Source organism: Podarcis liolepis, assembly GCF_965112155.1.
Source record: "Podarcis liolepis genome assembly, chromosome: 5".
NCBI classification, from domain to species: domain Eukaryota; kingdom Metazoa; phylum Chordata; class Lepidosauria; order Squamata; family Lacertidae; genus Podarcis; species Podarcis liolepis.
This window is the reverse complement of record NC_139556.1, coordinates 52850799-52872934: the sequence shown is the minus strand read 5'-3', so window position 1 is coordinate 52872934 and position 22136 is coordinate 52850799. Positions and strand designations below refer to the sequence as shown.

General features: G+C 39.0%; 1 protein-coding gene across 3 annotated transcripts in view; it reads left to right on the top strand.

Annotated features, from left to right (window-relative positions):
* Window positions 1-22136, top strand: part of ATRNL1 (attractin like 1) — a 494510-nt gene that overhangs the window by 115259 nt on the left and 357115 nt on the right. For all 3 annotated transcript variants that reach the window (XM_083504739.1, XM_083504740.1, XM_083504741.1), the window contains 5 exons: window positions 1927-2059; window positions 3095-3276; window positions 6830-7043; window positions 9642-9830; window positions 21075-21293. In XM_083504739.1, the coding sequence (XP_083360865.1) occupies window positions 1927-2059; window positions 3095-3276; window positions 6830-7043; window positions 9642-9830; window positions 21075-21293 (937 nt within the window). The remainder of the gene's footprint in view (window positions 1-1926; window positions 2060-3094; window positions 3277-6829; window positions 7044-9641; window positions 9831-21074; window positions 21294-22136) is intronic.

Genomic DNA, 22136 nt, shown 5'->3' with positions numbered 1-22136 from the left:
CAGCGTTCCTAATTCTCAATATTAGTATCAACACTGTACTACTGCTATACAGGCAATTGCTTTGTCCATTAAATAATTTTATTTAATAATCTATGTGCTTTTAATTGGCCAAAGAAATGATGGCACAGGTCACTTAATTCAAAATACTGCAACGACAAGATTTCCTACACTTCCTCCACAAACACTTATCTGTTCTCCCCCACAGAAGGAAACATCACTGTTTCCGTTGTACATATGTTAGGGCAGCTGGGTTTTTTCCTTCAAAAACCCCTATCATGTTCTCCCCTTAATCTGTTTTTCTCTGTACGCAGCATGCTTCATTCCTTTCAGCTTTTCCCCAGATGTCATACATTCTAAACTCTCCTCATTTTTTGTTGCTTTCTTCTTAAGGCTAACTCTCACTTTACATTTTATGTTCTAGCATGGATGCCTGAGCACAGAATAAACTAAGCTCTAATTAAGTGTGAAGGGAGCACCCAGGTAAAATTTGATGTGTGTCCATTACATTACTTGGAACTGGAGGCCTGTGCTTTCTTTTGTTCTTCTATTCCATAATTTTATTTTTCATTTTCTGAAAATACATGTAGCAACAATCCCCATATGCCTCCATTGTTGTTGTTGTTGTCATCCATCTGTCTCAGGAAAAATGGAGGAATGTGCCTTTCAGGGTGAAGTCAAATAGTTGGAAGGTTACAATGCCTGCTGTGGCAGTAGAGACCGATATGGGAGAGGTATGTTTTGTTGCAGCTGGGCAGATGAAGTTGTCTGGTTGTGCAGATGCACTATGCCATTTCTTCTCTCTGCATCCTTCCCAATGGTCATTCCTCCTCTGGTCACTGCTATGGATGCAGCTCGGCTTAAGATGGTCAGTAGCTGACCAGTGAGACACGATGATCTCTCCCACTGCCGAAGGCAACCTGTAGCACTTGGACCTTACATCAATCAGACTGATCTTCTAACTTGTAACTGCGGCCACCTACATCTGGGCCTGCCCAGATGGCAAGCCCCACCCCCACCCTTGCTAAGGTGGTCCAAAGGAAAGGAAAGCAATACATTTGGCACCAGCTGGGCTGCAGGAGTTCCTGGAAGGAGACGTACAAGACATCATCAGACCGCCTTAGTGACCCCACTCCAGTTTTGTATAGGGTTTACTTCTTCTGAAAACGCACATGTAGATCTTGACATTTTTATACAGAAATTGAAAGAAAATAGCAGTTGTGTTATGTGCTAAAGCAGGACCAATATCATTATCTTTATCTCCACAAGCTGCATGAGCCAACTTTGGGGCTGTCCACCTGTCAGTCACCTGATGTCATAATGACATCAGGTGACAATGCCTCTGAAGTGTTTCCAAGCAGTTTCAGTAGAAATCATATCATTACCGTAATTAGCCAAAACAGAAGTGGATGTTTCATAGTTATGCTGGTTTGAGGGGAATACTTTAGACCACCAAATGAATTGTGACTATGTAGGTCCTTCAACTCAGGCATTCCCAATGCTAATTGAGCACTCTGTCCACATGACCCTAACCGTCGGGAAAAAACAAGTTCACTAGCCCAAGAAACAGGCATCTAACATTTATTTATGAAGTAATTATTAGTCTGTGCTGTTTCTAAACAACTGAAAGACAGTTGCCATATTCTTAATAGCAGTCTTTTAAAAGCTTGTTTTCATTAATATTAGACTTTATTGTTTAATTATTTTTTCAGGATTATTTTTAAATGATGAATTTTAAAATTTAGAAAATGGTTGCAATGTATTATTTACCTTCTTTTTTTAAAAAAAATGGGTAAGTGCCACGACTTTAACTCTATTAACATTTACCTTCCTATTCTTCGTATATTTAGGTCAGTCAGTTCCTTCAGAATTTTTAAGCTTTCTCCATTCTGAGAATTGACATGGAATGTATGTGTGCTTATATTCTAGTCTGTGAAAAACTACACCAAATGTCATGTAAGAAATGAACAGATCTGTAATAAGCTGACAAGCTGTAAAAGTTGTTCACTAAACCTCAACTGCCAGTGGGACCAACGACAGCAAGAATGCCAAGCATTACCAGGTAAAGGGGAAATAATGTGTTTGAAAAGAATTTTTAAAGCATTATTGGGTAAAAGGGGAAGAAATTTCAGATCCGTGTTAGGAATGCAGACTTTTCAAAATTCAACACAGAGAACTATAGCCTTGACTACTGGGTGTAATCCATCCAAAATGACAAGGAATATGCACAACTTTAGCTGTGTTCTTCTAGATAATATTTTATTTCTATATAGTTTGCTATGGTATTCACATGCCACCTTCATGTTGATGCAAAACATAGTATTGCAAATAATCTTGCACAAATCACAAACCTTATTTTCCTGAGATTTGGCAGTAACTCATTGTATATCACACTGTGCTCCTATTATTGTACTTTTACTTCACTGATTGAAAATGCTAGTTCTGTTAGGCTATTCTAATGTAAAGCATTTGTTGCCATGACCTCCTGTTTTACTCTGGAGGAAGTGTATAGGGGATGAGGTGCTTTTTGTTGAATGTTCTTCCCACAGATCCCTGTGCTCAAGAAAGTTTTTTGGGGGGGATCACCTGGGGGAGCATGAGGGGTGATGCAGGAAGGGAGAATGGTAAAAAATCCCCTACCTTCCTCCTTGAGCAGGGAGCCTCTGCTGGATCTTGGTTGCTTTTGTGAACAGAAGGAGCCCTTCCATCCATGGAAGTCATACCCTGGTTCTAGCTCAGTGGTTCCCAACCTTTTTTTTGGCCATGCCCCACCAAGCATCTCTAAAATCCTGATTGCCCCCTCCCCCCTTGTGACATATTATTACTATTATTCAAAAAGTGAACTCCTGTTCACATGGAGGAAGCCTAAAGGGCCATTAACTGTTAATAACTCATTCTCGAATTGCCCCCCCCTTAAAAATCAAATTGCCCCCCGTGGGGCTTGTGCTCCACGTTGGGAACCACGGTTCTAGCTGAATATGTAGGTGATGTGCCTTTTAGGTGAACTGTGTTCTGAAAAGATAATTCTAAAGCCTAGTTCTAAATGTGATGTTTTTTTCTTTCACAACTACTTTAAGCTTGTGTAACTCTTTACTAGCTCATCTGTGTGGAGAAGGATGGAATCATGTTGGAGATGCCTGCCTTCGTATAAACTCTAGTCGTGAAAACTATGACAACGCGAGACTTTACTGCTATGGCTTACATGGCATCCTTGCTTCATTAACAACCTCAAAAGAAGTTGAGTTCGTTTTGGATGAAATACAGAAATATACCCTCCAGGTAACCCGAGTGTCTAATATGCATATATGCAAATGTTTTTGTAAATTGCTCTAATAATTTTATTTTTTTTACAATCAAGCGGCTATAAATGAAATGAATAAATAAATAAATGTAGGTTAATGATTGGTTTTATTAATTAAATTGATGAAATCAATATACCGTATTTTTTCGTGTATAACACGCCCCCCAGTCCACCCAATGCACTATCTATGTATAAGACGGCCCCAGTTTTTTTACATAATTTTTAAGTAAAAAAACCTCATCTTATACACGGAAAAATACAGTACATTTCAGAAGCATTTGCTGTAGTGCACACGGTGGTGATTCTGCCTACAGGATCTCTTGGGATAGTAATTATTTCTAAATGTATATCTCTTCATATAAATGAGCATAGCCAAATTTTATGCAAATATTTTGCTTTCGTTTTGAGCTTTTTGTGTTACGCATTCCCGCTTTATAGGAAATGCACAAGTGCCCACTCTAAGGAAAAGCCTGTTGATGGGACTAGTTAACAAGCACAAAGAAAACACCAGATTGAAGGGCTAACCTGCACGCAGGTTTGCAAAGCAGTTCAGAAGTGAGGACCATAGAATAACCAATGATTTAGGAAGACACCAGAACTCAGATTGTGTTGCTTGAGCAAGGCTTAGCTAGAATTGGAAACAAGCACGTTTCCTTTTCTCAGAAGGATCCAGTGTTTTAACACATGGGGGAGGTTCACACAGATCTGGCAGCTCCTAGTACTCTCCTTCTGATCCATTGTATCTTCTTCTGAAAACAAGCAGACTAGTTCCCGAAGTTCAACATCTAAGAATGCAGTGGCAAGATTTGTGGACAGTTTTGTTTTGACCTGCCTTAATGTAGGTTTGCACACACATATGTTCACACACATATATACAGACACACGTCTCTAGATGAAATGGTAAAAGAAGCCTCATAAATCTGAGAATACCACTGATGACAGCCTGTCGTTTTGACAAGTTTGGTAACTGGAGAAATGGTTGTTTTCATTTTCTGAAATTTCTGAAGGTGACACCGTACCAAACATACCTTTATTCAAATGAATTATGTGTTGAGACACCTAAGCTATATAAATTTAAGATAAGTCACTTGCAGTATACACTACAGGTAGACAAATCCATGCACTTTAAGGAGGTATTTTGGGTCAAATGATTATTTACTTATCAAAAACTTCTAATGAAATGTTGCAGTGATTTATGCTTTATCTCGCTTCTGTTTCCCCCCCTCCAAAAAAGTAATTTCTCTTTCATTCCTATCTCTCCATCCGTCCCATTCCATTTATTGTGTGTAAGTCATTTTGAATGTGCTATCAGTTGCCAGAGAAGCTTGCTGAGATTTCCCTTGATTTCCCTTCATATGCCTGCTCTTTCAGGCTCGAATCATAATGATTTAGGACATACGATTTCATTTCAGATGACTTCTTTGTTACAGATAGTTTAGTAAGGTTCACAAATGTAGGCAGAACAGCTGAGAAATGTCTGCTAATCTGAAATATTTGTGCTTGTTTGAGTCTTAAAACCTTTTCATATTTAAAGCAATGATTTTTGTAAAATAAAAGTTTTTTGGATTAATATAAACTATTTGAAAATAAGAATATAAATTTACATCTGACTGAATGATTTTTTTATTTAGGAAAGAATACTACATCAGTTAAATGCTTGGATTATTATTATGTATAAAATTTATGTAACTGCACTGTATCTTCTGCATACCTCTAATGTCATTCACTCACACAGCCTCTCATCCATAGAATTAGAAACCACCTCTCAGCAAAGTAGTAATGTCAGAACTACAGGGCTGACACCACTTACTTCATTTCCTCCCTCTCCTGTATGTGATAACCTTGGAGATTACCATACCCAGTTTATCATGCTCATATTCCAGACTATCCCTCATTTTCTCCATCCTTCCAAAGTTGTGATCTAGGGACGCAGGTGGCGCTGTGGGTTAAACCACAGAGCCTAGGACTTGCCGATCAGAAGGTCGGCGGTTCTGAGCTCCCGTTGCTCGGTCCCTGCTCCTGCCAACCTAGCAGTTCGAAAGCACGTCAAAGTGCAAGTAGATAAATAGGTACCGCTCCGTCGGGAAGGTAAACGGCATTTCCGTGCGCTGCTCTGGTTCGCCAGAAGCGGCTTAGTCATGCTGGCCACATGACCCGGAAGCTGTACACCAGCTCCCTCGGCCAATAAAGTGAGATGAGCACCGCAACCCCAGAGTCGGTCACGACTGGACCTAATGGTCAGGGGTCCCTTTACCTTTACAACAAAGTGTTGAATTAAAAGCCAATATAAAAGTTATATATGAAAAGCCTTCTGGAATGAAAAGACTTTTAGGGGCTGCCTAAACAAGAAGTGGAGAACCTTTCAGCCCTCCTGATGTTGCTGAACTACAACTTATGTGAGTGCTATCAGGCATGGCCAGTGGTCAGGAATGATAACGAGTTCTAGTTCTGCAACATCTGGAGGGCGAAGGGTTTCCTACACCTAGTTCAGCCTAAAGACAGGGATCATGACTGAACAGTTCACAAGACTCAACCTAGCTCCTCTCGTACACATTCTGAATATATGGCTATGTGATTCATGTCACCCTACATTCTTAACTAGAGAGTGTTTGTATACTGGAAGATAGGATTTTATCAAGAGACACTTATTTATAGTGGATCGTGTTGCATTGCAATATTTGTTCAGCTTCTTTAATCTTATTCTTATCCTCCAATTATGCCCCTTCAAAGAAGGATACAGCAGAGCAGATAATTTAGCCAACACAGGAAAAAGGTAAAGGTACCCCTGCCCGTACGGGCCAGTCTTGCCAGACTCTAGGGTTGTGCGCTCATCTCACTCTATAGGCCGGGAGCCAGCGCTGTCCGCAGACACTTCCGGGTCACGTGGCCAGCGTGACAAGCTGCATCTGGCGAGCCAGCGCAGCACACGGAACGCCGTTTACCTTACCGCTAGCCAACACAGTACCAATGAACAAATGGTTCAACATCCAGGGCCTGGTGACCTGTGCTCTCCCTTCTCTTCGGAAAATTCTTACCAATGTAGAGCCAGTACTTGTTCCCCCATGTTCTTGTGTGTACAATCTGGACCACTAATGTCCTGGTGTTCTGTATAAGCATGTTTGTTTTAGCAACTAGAAGTCATGGGACTGTGAGGTTTAGGCATTGGCCTTCCATCTTGCCTAGTGGAACCTCCCTTGCTTATCTAAGTGGAATGCTTTGTCCTTGTACTCGTTCTATGTAATCTTACAAATGGAAGGCACATATACTGTATATCTGAGACTTTGTGAAAGTGGAATGAAGAGTTTAATCTTGGGTTTAGAGCAGAGTTCACTTTAAGAGAATAGAAGGTTTATACACTGCAGCATTTTTTGGGGAAGACCTAATACACAGGATAAAATATGTTCCACATATGCACAAATGGTTGGAGAAACCACCACAAATGTATTTGAAACAATACAAAAGAATTGATGAGTGCTGAGGAGAGAAAGCAACGCTACTGATTCATGTGGTTCCCCTTTTCATCCTTCACAGAAAATATCACCCTGGGTTGGGCTACGGAAGATCAACATCTCCTATTGGGGATGGGATGATATGTCTCCCTTTACGAACACAACATTGCAGTGGCTTCCTGGAGAACCCAATGACTCTGGATTCTGTGCCTATCTTGAAAGGGCAGAGGTTGCTGGTCTGAAAGCAAATCCATGCACGGCTATGGCCGATGGCCTCGTATGTGAGAAACCTGTTGGTAAGAGAGCTTACCATATTGCAAATATTATTTTTGGAACAATTTGCTCCAGCATGTTTTCTTTAGTACAGTATGTGCATAATGAATGTTGGAAGAAAGGTTGGTTCAGAGAGAACAGTCTCCTCCTAGTCTGAGATAGTCTTTGAATCCACAGCTTCTTAATCTGAGAATGGGGAGGCTCTCAATCCAGAGAAACGTTTCATATAGATTTGAAAGCACTTTTCCATTGTTCAGTTTGCATAGCACATTCTAATTCCCTAATCCATACTTTCTGAGTTTCTGAACATGTGCTTTACAAAGTTCCAATAAGCATTTAAAAACAACAGGCATGAGTTTAGTTTTAATGCCCGCTAAAATGTATGCTTTATGGAATAAATTAATGTCTGGAAAATTTAATCCTCCTTCCGATACTGGCAGCTGAATTTTATTAAGTGAGAAGTAAGGAGAAGGATTATCCCAAATAATTTCCAAAATACCTACTAATCTTTTGAAAATAGTTGGGGAATACATAAAAGATGTCTTGTAACACATATATTATCCATAGCAGAATATTCATTTTAAGTTTATTAACCTTACCACAAATAAGTTTAAGTGGATTATGTTTCATCTTTTAACAAAAAATAAATAAATTGCAGTGGAAAGTCTTATAGTGAGATACCTTGGCAGTGTAAGTTGTTAGTTAACTCTAAAAATGTTTTAAATGGATAGATATGGCAGAAATAAGGCAGTTTTCCATATCACTTCACTTACACTACCTGCAAACATTAAACGTTCTTTCTCTTGAGGGATAAAATTCATCTCTTGAAACCTTTTAGAACAGCTAATTTTGCTGCAGCTGTTACACCAGCTCCATGAGTATATGAACAGAGTTTCATATAACTAGGGTTGCTATATTTAGATTTCTTTTGCAATATTGAAAAGTGGCTTTTGGATAAATCTATTGCAAAGATTTTTTTTTGAAGCTTGGTAGAAAGGACTGAGCCTCTATACTGTCATTAGATGGAGGTATGATGCTTTAGAATAGAGAAGATCAAACAGAAATAGATCAACTCTTCTGTTTTGGGAATGAGGAGCCACAGTTGTTTGGCATAAATATATCCTATAAAGGGAAACATCATAGGAATATTTTCTCTATACACTAGATTTGAATGTGATTGACATGTAAAACCATGATGGTAAACAGCCATATGTATTTTATGCTATCAAACCCTAAATTCAGCATGGTTACAGGTGATTGTGTGAGTCCATTAGGAATAGTTTGCTGTAAAATTAGTACTATAAAAAATTGAAGTTTAAAGCAACACAATTGGATGATTTACATAATTTTCTTTCCTATGCTCTCACATATAAAGAAGGAGCTTGTCATGGAAACTACTAAATATCATAAATAAAACATGAATTCTACAAATTGTTTGCTTACTTATGCACACATTTGTACTACCGAAAATGATGATGCTATCATAAAGTTACTGCATTTTTTGTTTCATGATATTGATTCTCTGGATATAACTGTCTGCATTTTGGAACAATAGATGCTGTGATCTTGTTTTTTTCCTGTAAAAAGACAGGAACGACAATTTAAGTGTGGATGTTAGATGCTTTTTGAAGCATAGAACTCTTTGCAGTCACCAATTTTTTTCTGTTGCAAATTTTATGCTGTTTCGAGAATCTTTGCTGCCTTTCTTAGTTTTATTATAAAGCAATTGCTAATAAACTCAGATTTCAAAACAGTGGAACAATTTGCAAGATCCTTTCTCTTTTTATTTTGGAATGTTGCCTTCCAGAAAACTGGAATAATGTTTGTCATGTATAAAACATTAGGTAATTCATCAGGTGGTTAAGGATATAGACTGCTGTGCATTAATAATAAAAGGTATGCTTCTGTGGGCAGTATGTAATTGGGAATTACTCTGTTCTCATACTTCATTTGTTTGACAGCAAAACATATATATATAGTACATTTCTACCTCTGTTTTATATAACTAGCTGATTCAGTTTCCTGAGCAATGCATGATTCCAAGCGAGACAGAATGCATCCTGTGCTGAAAAATATTCTCTTTTATGTTTTAAAAAAATGTTTCTCTTGTTTTTGAATTTTTAGCGACTGCAAATATATACAGCAGGGGGCAGATGTTCACTTGACAAATCATACTTTTAGACAAAATGCACACTGTTTAAGGGAGAATGTATCACCAGTGAAGTAAATAGCTATTGCTTATGCACTATTTAACAAATGCAGTAGAACCAAAAGGTCATGCCTCACTGTACCTATTCAAGTATACACAGTCAAGGTTTACAATATGTGTATGGCTTACTATGTCACATATACTAATAACTCAAGAAAAGGATAATGGCTTGTATATTATATTTTTCTTTGAAAAAAATGCAGCCCAGATTGTAGAAGGAACAGTGTGAATTATTATAAATGCAGCCAAAAGACCCTAAACAAAACACAAAGAGCAAGACCCTACATGTAACAAAGTAAAAGCATTCCTGAATAAAGCAAAGGGAAAATATTTGTGTAGTATCATATATACTCATATAACATGAGTTTGGGGAAAATACTGAAATTCTACTTTCACTTTCTTTCTCCTTCAGTTAGTCCAAATCAAAATGCAAGGCCCTGCAAAAAGCCGTGTTCCTTAAGGACAACGTGTTCAAACTGCACAAGCAGTGGCATGGAGTGCATGTGGTGTAGCAGCACAAAGCGATGTGTTGATTCAAATGCCTACATAATCTCCTTTCCATATGGGCAGTGTCTAGAGTGGCAGACTACCACCTGTTCTCGTAAGTATTTTTGTGAAATGAAGATTGCTAATTATGGTAATGAGTTGAAGTACAAATCTTATATAAGAAGCAGGACCTGCTAGAAAACGTTGCATTGTGGATTGCTCCTGTTCCAGGTTCTAGCTAAGTCTTTTCATTCTCTTTACCAATGTTCATGTTGCCCCGCCCCCTGCACCCAGGTTAGCAAGCATTCTGTTGCGACTAAGCATATTCAATCCGCATGGGACTGTGTACGCACTCGAAAGTTGCAAACTTTGGAATTCTGCCATGTCTGCTGATTCCTCCCTCTTGTTTGTGGGTGATGCCCTTTTGCCCATAAAACAATGGAGTTTGCAGTTTCCTTTGGCTACTTACTGAGTCTGTAACTATGCTGAAAATTGAACTGATCATTCTTTTAGCCATACTCCTAGGTGAAAACTTATAGGTTTGTATGTAGGAGCTCCAAAATTCATTCCCCACATTTCTGTTTAGTAGGGTAACAGGCTTAGAATGACCTCTGCTTGAGATCTTGGGGAACCACTAGCAGGATGGTGATACTGTCTGGGTCAACCTTTCTCAACCTTGGGTCCCTAGATGTTGTTGGACTACAATTCCCATCATTCCTAGCCAACATGGCCAGTTGTCAGGGATTATGGGAGCTGTTGTTCAAGAACATCTGAGGACCTAAGGTTGAGAAAGACTGGTCTAGGCAGACCAATGGTCAATAGGAACTTTATTTTCTAACCACTAGCCACTCTGGAATGTTTCATCAATCATTTTTAGTTAGTGTTCTAGTAAAGCAAATGCATAGTTGTACGCTGTCTATGCTCCAGTAATCTTGTTCTTCTTTTTTCTCCATCCCAACTACCTGTAAACCAGGGATAGCTTTGGTAGCAAAGCAAAGTTAGACCACTCCTAGGGCCAATCACGTCAATCTGACATTCTTCAGTAAATGTGTTGGCTATTCGGTGGCCTGAACTGTGTTCTGAGACTACGGTATAAGCTATGGTATAAGCTAGGGAGCTAAGTGTTCAGGCGTCATACCTCCCATCAGCTGAGGAAGGAAACAGAGCTGCAAAACATTGGCCTTTGGCAATGAGCAGACAGTACAGAGCTCATGGATTGGATAGGCTTAATAGAATTACAAAGAAACTGGAATTTTGTCCTTGCCTGGTCAACCCTTAACTAATGATACATCTAGTTTCTGAGTGGGAGAAGTGGGGTGGTTTTGCTTGACCTAAATGGAAATACAGAGGCATCTGCTTGTAACATGCATGAATAATGTCATATGGCCTAGATGCCATTGGACCTATCTTACGTGGTTCACAAGGTACCCCCTTTTGCTTCCTTTACTGACTACCAACCCAATTTTCAGCTTCAACCATTAAAGTTAGGAGTCCTGAGCTGGAGAAGACCCCCTTCTCTCTTAGTCTGTATTCTGCTATGATTGGTCACGTGCCTGACACAAGTTCACTGTTATCGAGCCGAGTAAGGAAGATCCCACTGCAGCTTCTACGTTTGTCAAAACTCTGCAGAGCTACCTGACAAACCTATATCTTTGTAGAAATCAAGTTGCACATGGCATATAAGCCTTGTTTTTGTGTCTTGGAATTTTCTGGGGTGTGTGTATGCTGAGTTAAGCTCTATATTTAAAAGACCTTTCTGTGTATTTAGTTGAAGGCCATCAAACTTTCTTGCATGCAAGAAGAACAGCAAAAAACTATGTTTAATTTAGTTGTCATTTGAGGCAGGTCTATAAAATTTTATATTAAATAAACCTAATGGGATTTCTTGCATGTCAGTTCAATATCATATGGAAGAAGCTCTCTCTGAAATTGTATTTTCTATCCAGCCAATACAAAAAATTAAATTTCCATAAGACATTTTATCAGAACCTAGCTATTTAAAGTTTGAGAGCAAAGAAAACAAAAACAAAACTGTAAAACACATTTTTCCTATGACTTGCATCTGAAACAAACATTTCATAAATGATTTTTTTTAAGTCTTGCTCATTTGCACAGAAAATGTCTGTCTATCTAGTAAGAGTGGGGAGAACTTTGTGTCATTTTTCATAGCAGTATTTTTGATTAAAGACTGCAGTAGGTATTTGATAACACCATAAATGTCAGCGTGTAAGAGCAAATTTTCCACATAAACTGTGTGAATGAGACTATTTATATATTTTCATAGCTGTGAATACATTTTCATATTCATTTTCACAGCTAAGATGGAAAATAAAACATTTACTTATTGAAGGCAATTAAGTCACAATAAAAATGTGAAGCTTTGAGAACATCTATTCCTGGGGAATATACTTATGGCTGCCTTATAAATGCAGGAAAGGGTTCCTCAGTATTATGAAACATGCAAGGGTGGAGACTAATAAAGCAGGAAATCCCAGATGGTATACTACTGCAAGAAAACCACCACAAGTCTTCCATATGAATTGACTCAGATCTGGCAATCATCATCTGAGGCCCTTCTTCATGTGCCTGTTCCATGAGCGGTCTGGAGGGTGTCAACACAAGAACAAGTGTTTCTGTTGTTTGTGGAACTGTCACCCCAGGGAGGCTTGCTGGGGTCCTTCATTACATTTCTTTAGGCACCATGTGAAAATGTTTTTTCTTCAACCAGGCATTTGGCTGATAAACCTCCTATAATTACAAGCCTGGTAGATGAAGGGAACGCAGTGGATGTAGCCTACCTTGATTTCAGCAAGGCATTCAACAAGGTGCCCCATGATATTCTTGTAAAGAAGCTGGTAAAATGCAGTCTTGACTATGCTACCACTCAGTGGATTTGTAACTGGCTGACTGACCGAACCCAAAGGGTGCTCATCAATGGTTCCTCTTCATCTTGGAGAAGAGTGACTAGTGGGGTGCCACAGGGTTCTGTCTTGGGCCCGGTCTTATTCAACATCTTTATCAACGACTTGGATGATGGACTCAAGGGCATCCTGATCAAATTTGCAGGTGACACCAAACTGGGAGGGGTGGCTAACACCCCAGAGGACAGGATCACACTTCAAAACGACCTTGACAGATTAGAGAACTGGGCCAAAACAAACAAGATGAACTTTAACAGGGAGAAATGTAAAGTATTGCACTTGGGCAAAAAAAAATGAGAGGCACAAATACAAGATGGGTGACACCTGGCTTGAGAGCAGTACATGTGAAAAGGATCTAGGAGTCTTGGTTGACCACAAACTTGACATGAGCCAACAGTGTGACGTGGCAGCTAAAAAAGCCAATGCAATTCTGGGCTGCATCAATAGGAGTATAGCATCTAGATCAAGGGAAGTAATAGTGCCACTGTATTCTGCTCTGGTCAGACCTCACCTGGAGTACTGTGTCCAGTTCTGGGCACCACAGTTCAAGAAGGACACTGACAAACTGGAACGTGTCCAGAGGAGGGCAACCAAAATGGTCAAAGGTCTGGAAACGATGCCTTATGAGGAACGGCTAAGGGAGCTGGGCATGTTTAGCCTGGAGAAGAGGAGGTTAAGGGGTGATATGATAGCCATGTTCAAATGTATAAAAGGATGTCATATAGAGGAGGGAGAAAGGTTGTTTTCTGCTGCTCCAGAGAAGCGGACACGGAGCAATGGATCCAAACTACAAGAAATAAGATTCCACCTTCCTGACAGAACTTCCTGACAGTAAGAGCTGTTCGACAGTGGAATTTGCTGCCAAGGAGTGTGGTGGAGTCTCCTCCTTTGGAGGTCTTTAAGCAGAGGCTTGACAACCATATGTCAGGAGTGCTCTGATGGTGTTTCTTGCTTGGCAGGGGGTTGGACTCGATGGCCGTTGTGATCTATTCCAACTCTATGATTCTATGACTCATGTATATTTGTGTGTGTGTGTGTGTGTGTGTGTGTGTGTGTGTGTGTGTTTGTGTGTAGGGGTTATTGGTTTTTTTCTGCTTCATTATGTGTTTTGTTTTCTCATTTTGTATTTTTCAGTTGTGAACTACCCTGAGATATTCAGATGAAGGGTGGTATACAAATGTAATAAATAAAATAATGATAATATTACTAATTCATCACTAAAGTCCTTAACCATTTTTGTTTTGGAACTCAAATACTGGCAGTAGGCTCTTTCAAAGCTAGATATGTGGCTATAACCATAGCTAAAAATGATTATTCTTTGATGTTCAGACCACTCCTTTGTACCCAAGAAGTAGCTATGCTATTGTTAATGGTATCTCGGGGCAGAGTGTCTAATATATTGATTATATATGATGCCAGTTAGGATACATTATATAAATAGTATTGTGAAGCCCCTATGATGGAGGAAGTGCAATGAGAGGTACACTTTTTCCATATGTGGTGGCATTGTCCCTTATTGGTCGCCTTAAGTTATTACATTATCTAACATTGCCCAAAAAAGTTGTACAGCCTTGCCTGGCCTTAACTGTTTTATAAAACACAGAGAATTAAAAAACTAATTGTGTTTTAATTAGCACTTGCAGAACAGGAACATGTTAAATACTGGAAGTGAGCTTCAGGTGTTTCCATATCAACTGGGCTTAATAGAATATGGAATATAGCCCTGGCAGAAAATCACAAATCAAAACATGCTACACAAAGGTTTAATCAAGCAGGATTTATTAGTGGAAACTTGATGCATGTTTGTTGCATCTGCCACAGGGTGCAGCAGTCCATTCATTCTGACTGCTTCACAGGTAAAATTTTAGTGATATTCCTTTCAGTTAAACAGTTTTATTAGGCCACACAGCAAACTACCTGACATGTGCATGATACACTTTGCCATGCATGGCGTTTTTTGTTTTTACTTTTGGAATGCTTGCTGTTGTTCAATTGTTTCCTTTTGCTTTTGTTTTAAGAAGAAAATAAAACAGATTAATATAAAAGCACACCCGAAACAAAAGGCATCATGGGAGACGGTTAATTCCATTGCTTCCAGTATTGTTATTCCACAAATTTATAAGCACATATGTACTAGGGAAGGGCCAGAGCTGGTGGAGTACCTGCTTTGCATGTAGAAGCTCCCAGGTTCAATATCTGACACCTACAGGTAGGGCTCAGAGAGGCTTCAACCTGAAATCCTGGAGAGCCACTGCTGGTCAGTTTTGTCAATACTAAGCTAGATGGACCAGTGGTCTGAGTTAGTATAATGTAGCTTCTTAACAGATATTGCAACACATATCACTGTTTATTCTTAACTGTAGTTTACTGGAACAAACTGTCTCCAAGTCATGGTTTATTTCAGTAAACTATAGTGAAGATTAATTTAGGTTTGGGGTATAGCCCTAAACTTTGGTTTAGAACTGAAGAAAGAAGTGAGGCTTTCAATCTCCACACAGCTGTGCCAGAGGAAGGTGTGTGTGTGGAGGGAATATAGGAGCCTGAGGTTCATGCATGTAATGGTAAGCCAAAGTTGAGCAACTTAACACATACCTTTTCTTTGTGCTTTGTATTATTATTGTTTATTGTCACAGGACAGTTCACAGCATCAAAATACAAAATGAGAACACAAAATACATAATAAAAGCAAGAACAAAAACAAATCAATAACTTCCCTTCGAAAGGACATGGAATGATAATCAGCCAAAGGCCTGGTTAAAGAGAAATGTTTTCGCTTGGTGCCTATGTAGTTTATATTATATCTGCTTATTATTTCATCCTTTTTGTACAGTATCACATGAATGCTGTGGGAAAGCATTGACATACAAAGTATGAAAGGCTTGGGTTTGCTCCTTTTGTTCTGTATAGAAGTGCAATAGTAGCATGGCACCATTTACTAGAGTGGTGATTAAGTAGTATGTTCAGCAAGCTAAAGTCACCCTCTTCTGTTCTTTGAATTGGGAGAAGAGAGAAGAGGATTTTAAAGAGCCAGCTTTCAATCCCATTTCTCCTTTATATTTTTCACATGCAGATCCCTGCCCTCAATTGCTCATTCTTCAAATCCCAAAGGGGCTGTGTATCTGTCGCATTCTGCATTTTGATCTCATGTTTAAAAAAGTGGGGTAGTTATAGGCTTTCCCCCACAAATGTATAATTTTGTCTAAGAACAAAAAAAAGGTTTGCCACAGACTAGACTCACTAGTTTATTATGCAAGGACTTCAATACAAGAATTTTCTACTTCATCAGATATATTAGCATTCCAAAGAGCACTGTGGTATTATGGGGAAAACAGTGGATGACTGCCAAGAAATATGTAGTTAGCTCCTTAGGTTTTCCTTCTAAAGGAGTGAATGCTGCTACAGCATCAGTAATTTTTGTTAATGCTTTCCTTTAATAGCAGGACAGGATGTTACCATTCTACTGTTTATTGTTTCTGCACTATGGTTTAGCATCCCTGCTGTTCTGGAGGGCACTGTGTTCTCTTAATGTCAATAATGGTAATATAAATCCAGGGTCAACAAGAGTGATGTGTTTTAATAGAAATATTTTCTATTAAAAATGTGCTATAATAAGAACGAAGAAACTTTCTTAAATCTGTAACTGCAAATGGCTCGTATGCTAGTACTATTATTATGAAATCATTTCTGATCTGAAAAATAACAGACTGATAGAAGGCAGTCCAGAGAGAACCTTTAATCATAAATGTAAGAAACTTAAGTAGAAGCAGAGGTTTATATAAATGCCACCATTTTGGCCCACATGTAGAATAGTTGGTTTGTTTATATACATTGTATTGCATTTTCCATAAAACCATTGTGCCCATAGTGCATCAAAACTATGTTACAACAGTCTAAATACAAGAATAGCATGTATTATATGCAATACAAATTGTATTAACCATAATATCAGTTATACTAGCCATGTTACCTAATATAAAATTACATATATTATTCATAGTCTAAAATATTCATTGAAAAACCATTTACATAATCTAAAAATGGTAATATATAAAATACTGAGTTCATTAAGAATTCATAAGATCGTTAAAGGAGCTCCGCTGGATGAGACAGAAGACCTATCTAGTCTTGAAACTCTTCTTGTAAAATGTCCATGGGAAGCTCAACAGGGCATGATGGCTATAGCCCAGATTTATTTCAAACAGGTCAATTTTATTAAAAGTATAAAACAGGGTGTTATCTAGTTGGGGCATTCCGCTTGCACAGTGGATGTCCATTTGCACAAATGGGACTGCCATCTTCCTTTCCTTCCTTTTTCAGACCTCCACATCCTCTTATCTGCTCTGAAGGGTGTATGATCTTCTGAAGTTCCAAGACAGTGAGGTTTATGATGGTGTTTGAGATAAAATACTTAATGCTATCATATTTCTTAACAGGTTATGCTTTGGCATAAGCTGCACCAGCCAGAATTATTAATGGTAACAGTCTGCATTAAGTTCCAAAAGGTTCTTCATGACCAAGGCCTTCCAATTGCTCTTCTCCTTTACATTGCCATTAGTAGAAGATTCTTTAACTCACTTTTGTTTTATTCTATGTATCCCCCTTCATCAAAGTCATAACTAAAGTCTGATATGTGGAAGCTCATACGGCCTTTTAATAAATTGAAAATTAATGTTCCACAGGTGATTGTTTTGTAGGCAAATTCTGTCTGAGCCTGCTTTCTTACTAGTACTGACTTAGACCAGGCATGTCCAAAGTCCGGCCTGGGGGCCAAATCCGGCCCCCTGGTTGATTTAATCTGCCCCCCCCAAGCAATTATGAGAAATGAATCTGTTGCGGCCCCCGAGCACCTGCTGCTCGGCTTGTTCTGCCCAGGAGCCAATGCATCAATGGAGAGCTCCAGCATTGACCCTTGGAACCTCCCACCAGCCGGCTTGCACATGTGCCCTGTTCTGTTTTCTGGTCGCTGGCCGGCTTGTGTAGGCGCCCTGAGTGCGGCTCTCTATCGTGGCCGCTGTGTGCCCAGTGTTCAGCTCGCTCTCCTGTGCGGCTCACTCTCCCACCTGCCTGCCTGCGGGTTTCTTGCCTGCTTATTTAACCCTCGGTGAGCAACAACTTTCAGGGGGACACCCCCCCCCCAAGGAATAAGTTTGTCAACGATGACTTCAATCCTTAAGAAAGCGCAACAAATTTGGGGTAAAATCCTAAAAAAAGCTCAACATGTTCACTTCATCAAATCTGGCCCTTTGAAAAAAGTTTGGACACCACTGACTTAGAGCATTAACGGTGATCCTCAGAGAACCTAAATGTTCTTGGCAAGTGTGAAGCACAATACTGAAATTCATACATGTGTCAACTAACAGAACCCATGCTAGACATGGAAGGATATGCTTCCCTTGATTCTTAAAATGATTTACATTAATAAAGAAGAAAATCATCATGTTGCAACAGACAAATATGAGTAACTTAATGGGTATATTTCTCCTAGTTCAGTTAAAGTTGAAGTGTGAGGAGTGTCCACAGACACACATGTATCCTGTTGAGTATCTTCTAGTGGTCAGTGGGATATTTGTGCTCAAATCTATGTGACCCTTCAAATGACGCTAAAAGCATAGGTCAGTTTCCTTCTCTTTCTTCCTTCTTTGCATCTTTTAGAATTGGTACTGAAAATAAACATCCTAATCAGCCTTTAGTGTGGTGCACATTACCCACAACATAGAAGCTTTAATTGCACTTTGATTCTTTTTTTGGGGGGGAGGTTGTTGTCAGCTGATATTAATTCATGCTCCATGTTGTAGTGATGATTGATTTTTTACATGCCAATTTGTTCTGAGAACATTTCCCCTCTTTAGGATGTAATTTATTTCCTCCCCATTGATAGAATGAGTTTTTGCAAAAATTGTGTACTGTTTTTTGCCCTGATGAGTGTACCAAAAGTGATTGGGTCCTAATGTGGTACGATGGCTAGTGCCAACAGGCTTGGCCAGTCCCCAGTGGTCCTAAAATACGTTTCTGAATCCTTTGCAGCATGCTGGTGTTCTGTGGCAGACGCCGAGGGGCTCTGAAACATGCACATTGATCTAGAAAGTGTCCCCTGTGCACAAAAACAGCTACTACTCAAACTTGCTCAATTTTTTGTTTTTAAAAAATCAGTTTAAGTTTAACGTCTTGTTGGTGACTAGTGGCTTGCTCCCTACCTATTTGGAATGCTATCCTCAAGGAAGCCTGCTTGGACTTTCTTCTCCATTTCATTTAGGCACTAGGCAAAACATGTTTCTGTTTTAAGAACTGAAAATGCAAGCATTATTTATTTTATTTAAAAAACGTGTTTATGTTGTACTTTTTATATCTTATTACTTTATTAGCTGCCTTGGGCACATGAAGTTATGTTGAAGGTATGGGATGTAAATTACTGTATGTTATTAACTAAGTATCAAGTCTGCTGCCCATTGTGCAGGTCAGAGAAGCCTTGCAAAGCCAAATAGCCCATATACACTGACTGCGCTGTTGCCCCATTCCCCGGTTATGTCATGGCACACCATTTTAGGTGATTCCTTGCTTATCAAGACTATCCTCTGTTTCCAGATATGGCTCATTATACTTGTGTGTGGTCTGTTATTCCTGGCTTTCTGTTTGTCAGGAATTCTAGTTAGAGACAATAAAGCTTGCCTGAGCCTTTCCCTATGTATAGTAGGGAGAAAGGAGTTGTCATCTGTAAGTTTATAACAGAAGATTGTTTGTGCTTATTTAAATGATAAGTACATGACTTAAAATGTTGGGCATAGTTTGAAACAATATATGAAACAGAGATAGCTCACGTATGTGTGAAACTTCCCACAATGAAAAGGATTGTGAACACATTACAGTGGTACCTTAGTTTTTGAAAGTAATCCGTTCCGGAAGTCCGTTCCGGAAGACCATTTGCCTTCCGAAACGTTCGAAAACTGAGGCACAAAGGATGGTCTGCAAATTCAATAGAGAAAATTGAAAAAAAACTCAGTGGAAGCCATTTGACGTCCGAGGCACGTTAGAAAACGGAAGCATTTACTTCCGGGTTTTTGGTGTTGAAAAACCAAAACATTCGACTTCCAAGATGGTCGAAAACTGAGGTACCACTGTACCTTTAACCCATAAAGACCAATAGCAAAAAGATTTTACTGAATGGTATTCTCTCAAAATTCATCTCTTGAAGACTGTAATTCTATGAACACAGCGAGACTGAACTTGGAGTAAACTTGTTTATGATTCTGCTGTACAAGCTTTAAAATGATGTCACTCCTTTACAGAACAAGCCTATGCAAGTTTGCTCAGAATTAAATCCTGTTGAGTTTAGAATTGCAGCCTGAAATGGTGAAGTGTGTTTGAAAAACAAGGGACTTGACAGATTACCAACCTTATTTTTATTACATGAACACAGGAAAGTAGAAACTTTTGAGCACACAGTTGTTTCTGGTATTGTTGTGTAAAATGAGAGCTGAAGATTCTAACAAGATCCCAGAAGGCACACATGTGCTTTGAGAGAGAGGACTTGGTCTAGTAAAAAGACATTGTGTTATCTCCGATATATCTCACCATTTGGAACTAAATTGGGAATCACTCTCAAACTACTAGGGAAAATATATAGTCAGCCAAACAAATTCTTTAGAAGAAACAAAACTCTTCAGAACTCTTAAGGGGAAGGGATGAACCACAACAGCTTCTGAATTGAGTAGCTTTTGGCTGTGCTTGTGGGGCAGGAAATATGTTGGCTGGAGAAACGAGTGTGGCAGCCCAGGTTTCTGAAGATTCTTGGACACCTTGTCATACTCTGGTATGTTCCCAAACAACCCCATTTTGGGTCATGGACTACTACCTGTAGGGCAGTCATGGTAATGGAGAGCTGCACCATTGTCCAAGGAGGACCTTTGGTAGAAGACTTCCTCTCTACAGGCTATAGAAAGTCAAGTACACACTATCTTATGTCTTCCAAATAACCCCCATGGGTTGTAGGATTGTATCCTTAGGAACCACTATATATTTCCATGTTTTTAATACTATTGAATTTGGATGTGCTGGTTTTTATTGCTTATAAAACTGTTGATCTGCACTTAAAGTTTAGGTAAATTTAGGTGTGGAGTTAGTTTGTTAAATGCCTTAATTATATATGTGCAGAAAGGTGGGGGTATATACCTCTTAAACAGGACATTGCATACCTTGTTGTGGACATCTGTTTCAGAGGGATGAAACAACTTTTGCTTGTGATATTATATCTTCAGTATTTTATCACCTTTATAGCAATAGTAATGTATGCTTTTCTTCAGAATAATTGGCATGAAAGCAGTATAAAAGGCTGGCAGAAAAGTTGAATTACTTTCAGCCGTTTTCAGAACATTAACTGTACTAGAGACCTCTCACAGATACGCTGTTTTTAAAGACTGTTGATTATAACCTGTGTATTATAGCTCAAAACTGCTCTGGATTGAGAACGTGTGGACAATGTTTGGAACACCCAGGATGTGGATGGTGCAACGATCCCAGCAACACAGGCAAAGGCCATTGTGTGGAAGGGTCTTCAAGGGGGCCAATGAAGTTGAATGGGATACATTCTACTGAGATGGTTCTTGACAACAATCTTTGTCCCAAAGAGAAAAATTATGATTGGTCTTTTATCCAGTGCCCAGGTAGGATCTGCTATTTATTATTGTTACCTAGATGCAATTAAATTAAAGAACTGTTGTGCTGGGTAGGAGATATATATGCACACCCCTTCTGCCAGTTTCTGGATATTAAAATAAATGGAAGCAGAGGAAAGAAGCAAGTAGGTGGAAGAAGTAAAGTCAAGGGCAGAAGGGAAAAGTAGTTGAACTCTAGAGCAGATTTATGTTGAACCCTTGAACTTATTCAGCTATTCTAATTTGGTTCTAATCCATGATTAATAGATCACAGATACCTCAGCTAGATACAAAGGCAGTTTTTCATTGCAGAATAAATATAGGTTCTGGAACTTCACATCTTGATGCATTTACAGGCAACACCACTCCTGACTCAAGTGATTAAGCATCATGGGTTTGCAATTTCTTCTCATTTTACCAGTAAGTTTTAAAAACCAAATTTCAGTGCAGTTAAAATCCTGAAGAGATTTGCTGTTCTGCTGCAAGGAAGAAATATAGACGACTCAATATAGGCTTTTATCCCTATTTTTAATTGTATTTTTTTAAACAGAATTTTATAAATCTAACTCCTTATTCAAGCATCCAGTGAGATATGCAGAACACAAAAACTCACAATAAAAATGAATCAAAACCACTATACTTTTATAATCAATTTTCAAAGGCTTATATGAACAAGTTGGGTTTAAGAATTTCCCTTGTACACAGTTACAGGTCACAACTGTCTGAATCTCAAGCTGCATGTTTGCCCTTCTCTGCATGCTCTCTTACTAAGTTATCAAAGCAGAAAGACTATATTAGTAACTGTTGGGACAATTAGGGCAGAGCTGAGATGGGGGAGGCACTTTCCATGAA